The 13,008-nt window shown below is 39.0% G+C and overlaps 1 protein-coding gene across 4 annotated transcripts in view; it reads right to left on the bottom strand.

Moving 5' to 3' along the window:
- TNPO3 (transportin 3) overlaps positions 1-13,008 on the bottom strand; it is a 91,109-nt gene that overhangs the window by 12,719 nt on the left and 65,382 nt on the right. For all 4 annotated transcript variants that reach the window (XM_003407268.4, XM_064289740.1, XM_023544606.2 and 1 more), the window contains 8 exons: positions 12,404-12,495; positions 11,078-11,154; positions 9,084-9,144; positions 8,149-8,289; positions 5,227-5,343; positions 4,247-4,341; positions 2,914-3,070; positions 678-845 (listed from right to left, as the gene is read on the bottom strand). In XM_003407268.4, the coding sequence (XP_003407316.1) occupies positions 678-845; positions 2,914-3,070; positions 4,247-4,341; positions 5,227-5,343; positions 8,149-8,289; positions 9,084-9,144; positions 11,078-11,154; positions 12,404-12,495 (908 nt within the window). The remainder of the gene's footprint in view (positions 1-677; positions 846-2,913; positions 3,071-4,246; positions 4,342-5,226; positions 5,344-8,148; positions 8,290-9,083; positions 9,145-11,077; positions 11,155-12,403; positions 12,496-13,008) is intronic.

Raw genomic sequence — 13,008 nt, 5'->3', positions numbered from 1 at the left:
ATAAAAATTAAAAAAAAAAAAAAAAAAATTATAAGTTCTGTTTTTAAAATAGTTTACAGGCAGCATTATATTTTGTACTATGCTCAAAACTTTCACACAGTACACATAATGTGATTTATGATCACATGGGCAAGTACTGAAATTATTTGGATATTACTGAATAGCCTAAAAAAATTTTCCATCCTCAGGTGATAAAAGACTTAAGAGCTGGGCTGCAAATAAATCCAAAGGTGAAATAGGTCCAAGTGTCTGGTGTGGGTCAGTTTTACATTCTGAATGCTCTAGCTAGGTTTATTACCAAGGAACAGTACAATGCTATATAAGGAGTTTGATGTGAATTAATACTTCTCGAGTAATCTCTAACTCTGTATAACCGCCATATGGGCAGCTCTCATAAGCGAACACACGTCTCATCGCCAGCCAAATGGCTGAATTCAGTGCTTAGTGCTCACTTCTGGTAATACAGAAACCCTCTGACAATGACACAAACATGCTTCAGGAACACAATAATGCATTACTGACTGACCATCTATGGGCCCCTTCATCTATCAATTAAATGGAGTAATGTGCCTAACTTAGGCTCCACGGACATATAACAGGGCCGGTTTCAAAGTCAGGGCTGATGTCTGTGAGGTTTAGGGACTGTGAGGACACGTTCCTTGTGAAAATGATCTTACCGGTCTGTCAACCTGCATGATCTCCCAGAGCACCTCAGCCACATCAGGAAGGGTGTAGGGGGGGAGACAAAAGCAGCATGTGTGGAGCAGCTGGCTGACAAGCTGCTGTCCAAGCTGGTTCATCACCTGTCCAATCAGTTCTTTTCGTAATTCAAAGTCTTCTTCATGCTATAAGAAAGCAGGAGCAACATATAAGTTCTCGTCTCAACTTTCCAAAGACCAAATACTCTTTCTCCTTTAGTTTAGCAATTTCTTTTTCCTGGGGAAGGAAGTACATGTATTTTACAACAGCTGGATTCACAAAGACCATTAAATATTTTGTCATTAGAAGGGAAATGTTTTGAGTTTACCATCAAGGAAGCGGGCTTGGGTTTCATCTGAGATTAACTTTAACCCTTAGAGTTTTCATGAACAATAGTTAAGGAGTAAAAAACCCATTGCCATCGAGTTGATTCCAACTCATAATGACCCTATAGTTAAGGATTAAGGGTGGCAATTTTCTTAATCTTTTCTCTGTGAAAAATAACTTAAGTATCCTTATTTTCTTTTTTTTAAACAGCTTTATTGAGACAAAATTCACATACAATTCAGTGGTTTTTAGTATCTTCATAAATGGATGCGTACAACCATCACCATAGTCAATTTTAGAAAATATTCATCACCCTAAAAAAAAACCCATATCCTTTAGCTATCGTCCCATACCTCTCCACCTCCCAACCCCCTCACCCTACGCAGCCAGTACACTTTGTCTCTATAGATTTGCTCGTTCTGGACATTTCATATGAATTATATAATATGTGGTCTTTTGTGAATGGTTTCCTTCACTTAGCATAATGTTTTCAAGGCTGATTCATGTTGTAGTACTTCATTCCTTTTATGACTGAATAATATTCTTTTGTATTTATATACTATATTATGTTTATCCATTCATTGTCCGCTGATGTACATTTGGGCTGTTTCTACCTTTTAGGTATTATGACTAATGCTGCTATAAACATCTGGGTACAAGTTTTTGTGTGAATATACTTTCATTTCTCTTGGGTAGATACCTAACAGTAGAATTACCAGGGCCTATGGAAACTCTAAGGACCCCAGTGGTATAATGGTTAAGTGCTCAGCTGCTAACCGAAAGGTCTGCAGTTTGAACTCTCCGTGGGAGAAAAGGCCTGGTGATCTACTCCTCGATGGCATGTAACACAGTAACTCTATGTTTTAATCTTTTGAGAAACTGCCAGACTGTTACCCAAAGGGCTGCACCATTTTACATTCCAACCATCAGTGTATGAGGGTTCCAGTCCCTCCATACCCTCACCAACATTTACTGTCTTTTTTAAAAAAAATAATTAATTTTTGTTATTAATTAATTTTTGTTATACACAGCAAAATATATCTCATTTCCTTTTTATAAAAGCAACTAAAATAAGAGTTGCTTGAAGACTTCTATCAGATATCTAATCCTTTCTGTCAAAAAGATCTTATTTTCTTCCTTCTTGTAGTCTTTGTATACACAGGTTTATAACATACTGAGTATTAAAGTATCTTTTTAAAAACTACCTTTCACTTCTAGTCACTTTCTTCTCCTTCTCTTTTGACCGCCAAACGTAAATAATTAGCCTATTCACAGACCTGCTTACAACTTCACCACTCTTTCTTACCTTCAATTCTACTCCACATCCAGCCAAAATCTACCTTTGAAAAATTTGTGAACCACTTTACTGTTGCAGCCAAACAGCTCTGTAGGTTCTCTACTAACACTCTCAGGGCCAGCCTGGCCTTCTTTGATCATGGTTTATTCCCCAGTTAGACTGTCCTCCCCTCTCCAATCCATCCAATCTTATGGGCCCTTTAAGTCTCTCCTCTTGCAGAAAATGATCCCAAACCACTTCTGCCCAAAGAGCTTTCCCTCCTCTGAACTCACAGCAACCATGACTTTTATTATCACTTACCTGACAATCAAATACTGCCTTACTGTTATTTAACTCTTCACGCATCTCTGTCTCACTAACCAGACACCAGATGGCTTGGGAGCAGGGGTAGTTTTAGACTGCTTTGTATATCCTATAGCACTTAGCACAGATGTCTTAGATCTAACAGTTGATATTTGGCTTACTGAATGATCAACTATGCCTACTAATTCAAATCAAATAAGGAGATACTGGGTTCCCTCTAAGCATCTAGGAAGAGGTATAAGGAGATAATGAGCTGCAAAGTAGAAAGGTACAACGTTTAAACTTACATCGTTGGCAACCCCTGTATGGATGAGATCTCTCAGGAACCTCATGACACTACAATTGGCATCTCGGTGGTCCAGGGTGGTAGAGGCAATGGCCCACTGTAAGATAGGGATGACCACCTGGCTCCTCAGTAAGGTGACAGGGCTACGCTGAATAAACCTGGTGTGGAAAGAGAGGCTAGGTATAAATGACAAGATCAGGCTATAAAAGCAGTCAGGGCAAGGAAGGGACCATATTTTAGATTATCAGCATACGAAAAAATGTGTCCTCGAACCCTATTTCCAACTAAAATTTTATAAGTTAAATAAAACTTGAGTTTCCAGGAAGATTAGTCAAAAAGGGCTTATATATAGAAACTCTCCTAGGTTAGAAAGCCAAGTCTTAAAAATCCTGAACAGCACTTCCCAAACTGTATCTCACAGGGTACTAGTTCCTAGGATGTTAACAGGAACTTCTCAAAGAAAAGGTTCCATGGTCAAGTAAGTTTGGGAGCTGAATTTAAGATAAGTGTTTCTGCACATTTGTTTTTTCTTTTGAACTACTATACGGAGTACCTTGCCAAGGAACACACCCTGGAAAAACAGTGGTTGAAAGTCCACCCAACAATTCTGAGACCAACTAAAAAAAGCTTTTTTCTAATTGTACGAAAACGAACAAAGTGTTCAATGTTCAATCTTGAGATGAAATAGTCAGTACTACTTTATTGGTATTTAAAAAGTAATCTTTTTTTTTTTTTTAATGCTTTTATGCTCACTAACTCAACTGGTTCAAATTCCTTGGCTAAGGACCAAGAAGGAATTCAACAGAAGTTGGGCAGTCATGTGTCCGCTGGGTAGTCAGTACTGGTAAAAGGAATTTAAGGTGGCAGCCTGGAGGTAAAGTTGGGAAATGCAGTACCAGATAACTTCTAAGTCACCTTAAAATCCTAAGGCTTTTTTTAATTCTGATATATGATTATATTTAAACAATGCTGAGCTTTTAAGGAAAAAGTTGAGGGGAAACATGAAACCACAGTAGCATAAAAAGTTAAAACTACAGGGGACTGTAGAGATTAGGTAGTCAAGTGTTTTTGCTAAGCACATTTTTATTGTCTTGTGCTTGCTTCCTCCTTCATGACAAGAACTCAGCAAATTCTCTCCTTGATCCCACCCAACTCTTCTTCCTCACTTCTAGGGATCTACTGGTTCACAATTTAACTCTGGGTTGTGAACTATTAATCTGTCTACTCCAATGACCACATTCCACAGAGAAGGAAACCGCCAAGCACCAGAGGGCACGACCAAGCAGTGATGGGGATGAGCAATAAAAAAAAGGTTGCTGTTTGGTGGGGCTTACCTGGTGGCTAGCCTAAACAGGTCATCTACGGTGTCTGGATGATTCTGGAGACCATTCTGCTGTTCTAACAGTTGAAAGGTGGGGATGCACAGTGCCTAAACAGGACAGTGATTTTAAAAGAAGTGACATATATAAAGTGACCATATATAAAACCCACTTCAGACTTGCTCGATATTACAACAGGTACAAAGTGAACAGAGGGGGAGCACAGGTGGGAAAATAAAAGACTGATGAGAATAAGATCAGGAAAAGAGGTAAATCTTTCTCAGTTGACATAAACGCTTTTTACATTTGAAGTCCACATTTCAGAAAGAGTTGAGAGACCACAGATTTTAGTTGGTGAGACCAAGTCAATGTCATTTCAAAATCCTGGAAGTTTCTGAAAGCAGACGTTGTGCTTATATACTATATATGGATTAGTTCACTAAGGGAATAGAATTTCTAGTTACAATACTAAAAGAACAACTTGAAATTGAAAGACATCTTGGGAAAAAGGAACACTATAATTTAACTCTATTTCCCTTCTCTGACCGGGAGGGGAAAAAGCCTTTTCCAGTAACTGCTTATTACCCTAAGACCCTCCCTGCTGCTAAATAAATGAATCCATTGGCTGTTCCAGGCAAGAAGTTCATGCTATTCAAATCAGAATCATGTTTGAGCCTAGAAAGCTTTCATTTTAAATCCACTTGCTGTCCCACTCCCCCCAAACAAAACGACAACCACAACCACCCTATCTCTGGAGAGCATAGCTCAGCAGTAACATCTGTAATGATCACTACACTGGTGTGGGCAATTCTCCCAAGCAGGCCTGTCCAGAGAGAAACTAGGAAGTCTCTACTTCTTCAAAAAATGGTCCTAACTGTTGATAGGAAATCAGCATGCCCGAGGGCAAGAGAATCAGAGACCTGTGAAGAGCACAGTGGCAGGCCTTCAGAGCCCCCAGGCCCTACGCATCTACAACACCCTCCAGGGAAACGCACCTGCAGCATGTCCAGCAGGCCCTGCCGACAGCCCCCTTCCATGCCATACTCATCCACGAGGATACTGCCAAGGTAGAGGAAACAGGAGTGCTGATGTGCGTGGTAGACGTTCACCATCTGCCAAGGGGGCACACAAACCATTAGCTCCACCCTCTACCCCTCCAAAGAGACAACTTCAGCAGCTGTCTCAAGGAAGAAATGCAAAGACAGATTGGTCTCTTCTCTTCAAGGCAACATAGTAAACCTTGGTGGCAAAATTCTGCAGAACATAGGGCTCAACTCCTCCATGATTTTGAGGCCTTTATTTAAGAGTTCTTTCAAACCTTTGATCTTTTATTTCCCCAAGAAATATTGTAAGAAAACTGTATAATACTTCAAGTTGGAAGCTGTGATCCAAGGCTCGTGCTTGATTTGCAAAACCCTAGATAGTAAACTTAAATTTTCTAACACCTAAAGGTTGCTCTTATTTGCACTGTAAATAAATCATATTTCTTAAATGGCATATACAGCCGCAATGTAGACAAAAATATCAAATACCCTTGTCATGGAGAAGAATGTGAAAGCATGGCTTAAATTTTGAGAGTTGCTCTTAATCTCCCTATTTAACCTTTTTAAGTAAAAAACTGCATTTACAATCAAGATACCTGAATCTCAGCAGCATAAAAAATTTCAATCAACATACTTATATAAATGTAATTGATTTTAGGATTTTTACCTCGCAATGGGTTTTATCCTCCAAAAGGGGCTCTGGTGGCGCAGTGGTTAAGGGCTCCGCTGCTAATCAAAAGGTCGGCAGTTCGAATCCACCATCTGCTCCCTCGGGAACCCTATGGGGCAGTTCTACTCTGTGCTATAGGGTTTCTATGAGTCAGAATCGACGCAATGGAAATGCGTTTGGTTTTTTTGTTTTGTTTCGTTTATCCTTCAAAAGGGGACCCTGATGGTATAGTGGTTAAGTGCTTGGCTGCTAACCAAAATAGGTTGGTGGTTTGAACCCAGCAGCAGCTCTGTGGGAGAAAGATATGCCAGTCTGCTTCTGCAGAGGTTTACAGCCTTGAAAGCCCTATAGGACAGTAGTGCTCGGTGCTACAGGGTTGCTGTGAGTCGGAACCGACTCTATGGCAGTGGGTGTGGTTTTCGGTTACCCTCCAAGAGTCCTTGGATGGTGCAAAGGGCTAAGCACTCGACTCCAACTACTAGCCCACGGTTTGAACCCACTCGGAGGCACCTCAAAGACAGGCCTGGCTTCCAAAAGGTCCCAGGCTTTAGAACCCTATGGAGTAGTTCTACTCTACACACATGGGGTCACCCTAAGTCAGAACTAACTCAACGGCCACTAACAATAACATCCCCCTCCAAAACTAAGAGACATCTACACTGTCATCTATTTAAAATGCTATCACAACACACATATATTGATCTTACATCAATATTACTCTATGAATGTGATGGGGGCTGAAGAAAAAGGGAAAAAGTGAGTCCAGTTTAAACAGATTAACTGGCTCTTCTATCAGCACATGCCAAGGAATGCGTGTGAGATGGGAGATAGAATCTGTTCAGTGTTGTACTCACAAACTATATATTCTACTTAATGAATGATTTAAGGTAGGGGGTTAAATTAAACTTTTTCTTAAAGGGCTAGATACTAAAAACTTTAGGTTCTGCTGGTCAGCTGGTCTCTGGCTACTCAACTCTGCCAATGTAGCCCAAACCAGCAAAAGAAACACTTAAATTAATAAGCACAGCTATTTCCCAATAAAACTTTATTCACAAAAACAGGTGGCAGGACCACTGGCTGTTCTTTGCTGACCCCTGATTTAAGGGATTTTTAAGAATAATTCTGATATTTGTCACAAGTACTGACTTCAGAACGTATCTCCTGTATAAGGTGCTACCCTACTCTATTGGGTTGGTCACATTATCAGGAATAAAAAACAACATCAAAGTCAACAGCAAAGGTGGTAAATAGTTATATTAAACCTGGAATGTACTGCACTGAGGGGGACACTTAACCAGAGGTGGATAGATCTTAAACATGAACTTATATTGTTGTACTCAAGATACTACGAATGTGGAAAATCACCAACAATTAAAATTCTGTAAAAAATTTGCCTATGTAAAAATTTACCTAAGTGTGTTTTACTCAAACACACAATTTAAGGAGGCAAGGTTGGGCAAGCGCACTGCATAAGGCTGCCTGAAGTAGTGCTTCCTTTAGAGTGAGCCACCCTAGATGCCTGGCCCAGGTGAAGGGCAGGTATGGAGCTGTTTTCCCCATAGCATGGGAGCATAATTTAAGAAGATGGTCTGTCAGAACCCTGCAGATGCAGGACGGGCACTTGCACAATCCTACCTCCCTAAGTTTTGTGCCCTAAGCCCCTCACTTGCCTCACCCTATTCTGGTCCTGCTGTAAGATCAACATCAACACAAACTGCTAAGTGATCTAAGCAGAGGGTCTCATAGAGAGCAGCTGTGGGTGTGAATATGATCTTGGAGAACATTATACAGTGAGTCACGCCACCATAATTTTATATCAATCTTTATGATTCAAAGAGTCCATTATATTTTTTGACAAGTAAGAGGCTACATAAGCAACTATGACCAAGACAGAAAAACATCCCCTTGGGCCAAGAAATCACAAAGTTTGATTTGTCTTTTTCAAGGAAATTGAAAGTAAGATGCGCTAGCACTAGTTACTTTTTAACATAATTTCACACTGAAATGTGTTACTACTTAGAGTGCCACTATACAGAATACAGACTTACTTATAGACAATATACCTACCATAGGCACAATGTATCATTCTCAAATATTTGGTAATTTGTATTTAATATAAATACAAACTCGTTTCACTTCATTAGCAGAGCTTTTGTCCCAAAGGCTCCTATTTCAAATTCTGTACATTTACCATTTTCCCTTACCTGTGTGACTAGTGGCTGCAGTAAGGCTGCAGATCCTTTGCCTACACAGCGAACAGCAAAGCGGAGGCACCTGCAACAACGCTCTACAATTCGATTATCAGCCCGGTGCTTATTTAGCGTCTCGGATAAAACTGGCCATATCTGAGTCAGAGTGAAAGGGCACAAGAAAGAAATTAATGAACAACTAAGAGCTGGAAGAGCACCCTATGATGATAACATTTGATTTGGCTCTTCAGTGACTTGGATAAAGCTTTCTTTATAGGAGTATGTGTGGCCTATCTTTAAAACACACCACTTCTTAAGAGAAACATAACATGGAAGTGACTCTAGAACAGAAAGAAGAGTATGTCTTAGCTTTACTAAAAAATATACACATTTTCCTTAACTTTGGACTTCCCGAATTAGGAAGAAAAGAATTAGTATGTGATAGAGGAAGAGATGAGTAAAGTCAGCCCCAGAAGTCAGAAGACCTTGAACAAAAAGGAGTGGAGTTCAGGAAAGGGCATCATTTAATCCCACTGAACACTTAAGAAAATGACATAAAAGGTATTTATGTCATCTTCTCCCCTGAAGTCTGAAAAGCACATCTCAAAACATGCCCCTAGATTTGGTGAAAAAAGTTATCCATGGGGAAACTGAAGGCACAGAGTTAACTGGCTTTGCCTAAAATACGTTGCTAGTTGATCAGGGATCCTATCAATTCTAGGAGTCATACAAGTTACTCCCTTTCTACTTTTCCCTTAGCCTTTCAGCTGGTTTTCTTATCAAATATAAAATATTATTTGGATGGTTCTACTCCTCATCTCATTGAAATTATAATCATCTCAACAAACCGAACCTCTCTGTGAACCTGGAACCTTCCTGCTTTAGTTGCGCAAAGCCTTGTAAGGAAAAAAGAAGAGAGCCTCAGTCTGCAGGCATCCAGTAGCACTTACTTCCTGTATGACTTTTTGGCACGGATGAGTCTGTCCATTTTCCACAATGGGATTAGTGTGTCTGGAAAGATAACAGTCCAAAACAGTAAAAGAAGAGTAGTTTCACCAAGGACCCAGAGCCCTGTTCACTCACTCAGTATCACTTTCACCAAATAAAGATAATCAGATAATCAAGTCATTCTAAAGACTCAACGCTTTTACTCCTACTTTACTCAGAGAAACACAAGCACAAACTTTAAATCATCCTATCATTTTTTCTACCTTCAAGTTACTCCCATTAGAACCTGCAAACCCAAGTCAAGTCTGGGCTGAGGGGCACAAATACCTTTTCCATCTTTCTCCCTTTATAAACTTGAATATGCAGTCAATGAATCAGAAATATGCACAGGATGCCCCTAAACACCCTTTTAGCTCAGTAATGAAGTCATTCCTGAGGTTCACCCTTCAGTGAAAGATTAGACAGGCCCATAAAACAAAATAAGACTAAATGGGCACACCAGCCCGGGGGCAAGGACGAGAATGCAGGAGGGAACAGAAAAGCTGGTAACAGGGAGCCCAAGGTTAAGACGAGAGTGTCGACATATCGTGGGGTTGGCAACCAATGTCACAAAACAATTTTTGTAGTAATTGTTTAATGAGAAGCTAGTTTGTTCTGTAAATCTTCATCTAAAGCACAAAAAAGAAATATGCACCAGTTGTCTGAATCCACTATGAGAAACCAAGAATCGCTCCGTTCCCACCATTAATAGAGTCAAAGCTGGGGTTTCAATTCAGGACAAAAGGAAAATAGGGAACCTAAGAAGGAAACGGGGGAGAGGGCAGGCACATTGTGGGGAACGGAACTAACGTCATGGAACACTTTGTGTACAAACTATCAAATGGGAAACTAATTTGCTACGTAAGCTTTCACCTAATGCACAATAAAAAAAAAAAAAAAAAAAAAGAGTAAAAGCTTTAAGAACTCTAGTCTACCAAAGCCATTTCTCAGTTTTAATCTGAACCCAATGGCACACAGTACAGGCCCACCCACAGTACGTCAAGTCCAACTCCTTTGTTTAGTTCCAGAGTTCACTTAATTTGTAGAAAAAACAGGGAAAAAAATTTGCATGACTAAGTACCAACCTCTTGAAAGGAAAGCAATTCTTTAAAAAGCCTCAGAACAACACAAAAACCAACTAATTTTAATTCAGGCATTTCCATCTATTACGGATTTTCATTCATTTATTATGAAACAGGAGTTATTAATAACAGGGTCTCAGACTGGCATGTAATAGGGCTCTCCTAATTAAATAATTCGGAAAGCATCTCACCAGCTCAGAGAAAGATACCTGCTGACAATAACTAATAAGCAAAACAATGGCTCCATTTTGACTTCTACGCAGCTATCACTCTGCGCCTCACTCTACCTATGGGGCTCACAAATGATAGATTACGTAATTCAGTAAGTATCATCTCTTGAACATTGTCACTTAAATGCCTTTTCCATCATTAAATGTCTATTGACTTCAAAGGATTAATATCATTATTATTTTATACTCATGCACTGTATGGCAATGGCTCTCAAAGCATGGTCCCTGGAACGGGAAGCAGCAGCATCAGCAGGACCTGGGAACTTGTTAGAAATGCAAATTCTTTGGTCCTAGTCAAGATCCAATGAATCAGAAGCTCTGGGGGTGGGACCCAGAAATTTTTGTGTTTTGATAAGCGCTCCAGGTGATTCTGATGCATGTTAAAAAGTTTGAGAACCACTGAACTAGATACCAAAAAATATCAATTACCTTCTTAAAGGATCTTTTGACAAAGATCTACCAACAACAAATTATTAGAATTTGTCTTTGCCCCAGAACTTTAGGTAACAACAGGCTTAATTAGTCTCCTGAAAAGGGAGATTATAGAAGAGGCTTGCAAGTTTGAGAAAAAAATGCTTGCTTATTTCAATACAGAATATTTCATTTGAGCTTTTAACCCAATGCACTCGGAGTCTCCTCTCTTACCTAAATATTACTGCAAGGCGATCTAAGAACACAGTGGGATCTGAGGATATGCCATTGCTGGGCTCCTGAGACAACAGCTGAAGAGACAGAGAGATATCAACACCCAGTAGTCCCACGTACAAACCTATAGCAAATACTGTAACATATATCTTTATACAACAACCTTGTCTCAATCTCTGCTTATTTCCTTATAATAGGTTCCTAAAAGCCCCTACTCATCTTGTCAAATTACTTTCTTCCATCTCACTGTATCCTGGCCAAGACTAAAAACTACAAATGCTTTATTATCTGATCACTGGGCAGTGGAAAACAGTATCATTTGATTTTTCCATTTCCTTTTATTATGATTAAGATTTTTTTCATGTTTAACAGCCATTTGTGTTCCCTCTTCACTGAATTATCCATTCCTGCTCATTAATATCCATTGTCCATTTTTCTGTTGTAGTCTTGAATATACTTCTCAGCCATCTGCGTGAGCTCTTCAAATACTATGCGAATAGTGTCTCTATCACGTATGTTGCAAACAATCCCTAATTTGAGGTCTGCCTTTTTTATTTATAACTTATATAAAATTTAAGTATATAACGTTTCATACCATCAATCTATCATTCTTCGATTTCTTCCACTGCTTTTACACTTAGAAAGTTGCTACCCATCCAAGCTGTGGTGTGAGGTAACCATCTGAGCCTGTCTTTCCCCACAGATTTTCAAGTTTCTTAAGTATTTACTGAAATGGCCATTTCTTCCTCAGCGGTTTTTGACACTTTGCCATTTACGTAAAATCACACACACATACACCTATGTATTAGATATTACTCCTATGTGTGAACCTATTTATGAACTAATCTGTGAAACAAATGCTGTTCATTCTTGGTACCAGCATCATACTTCAAAAATCATTATCACTTTATAAAACATTTTAAGAGATGAAAGGACAAATTGCCTCTCATTCTTTTTTTTTTTGTCTAAAATATCTTAGATGCTTTTATCAGTATATCATTAGAGATGAACATCAAAATCATTACGTTAAGTTCTCCTAAAAATCCCACTGGTATGTATACTGCATTGCACTACACACGTAACTTAAGACAAGCTGACATCTTGACAATATTTATCAAGGAAACATGGTAGCTTATGGTTGCTAATACAAATGGGAACTCTTCTGATTATATAATTGGTTACTACTGACACAGTGAAACCTACTGATTTGTATGCTTTTCTAGGTAGATAAAAGATCATCCGTAGATAATTGTCTTTTTCTTTCAAACATGTAAACACCTTTCATTTTGTTTTCATTTGTTTCACATCCTACTTAATTGGACTCACCTTTTTCAATGCCATAACCTGAACAGAACACAGTTCACTAAGACATTCAGTAATCTTATCCAAAGGTAATCTGGCTAGGACAAGTGCTGTTCCTGAAAAACAAAGGAAGATACAGAGAAAACAAAAGCTGAATTGAGGTAATGTACTGGTCTACATCATATACTTAACAGATTAGCCGGCTGGTTCATTTTTTTCAGATGAAGAGTACTACTTCAAAAATTACAGTATTTTTTTACTTATGGTTGTTTTTTAATTTGGCTCGGAAGACTACAGACTCATTTTCACATTGACATTTACAACTGAAGTTACTGTTACAGTGTTTCCCCTCAGCAGCCTATTAGTGTAAAGATATTTAAAATAAGTCTCCCCTTCCAATTCTTTAAAGACTTTTAAAAACTCTTCACAAAACGAATGCCAAAGCTTTCCAAACCTCCCAGGGATTCTGACTCAAGGAGTCTAAACAGCCTTTAATTTTGACTTGTATCTCAGGGCAACTCTTATTATCCTAGAAGTCTGAGAAATGTTGATATAATGCTTTTAGAAAAGATGGGCTGAAGTTAAAGAGATCTAATTCTAGTTGTACTACAACGAGAGGAGCCCTGGTA

The sequence above is a fragment of the Loxodonta africana genome, chromosome 8 (genome assembly GCF_030014295.1).
Source record: "Loxodonta africana isolate mLoxAfr1 chromosome 8, mLoxAfr1.hap2, whole genome shotgun sequence".
NCBI classification, from domain to species: Eukaryota; Metazoa; Chordata; class Mammalia; order Proboscidea; family Elephantidae; genus Loxodonta; species Loxodonta africana.
Note: the sequence above shows the minus strand (reverse complement) of the source record. Positions and strands in the feature narration are given on the sequence as shown.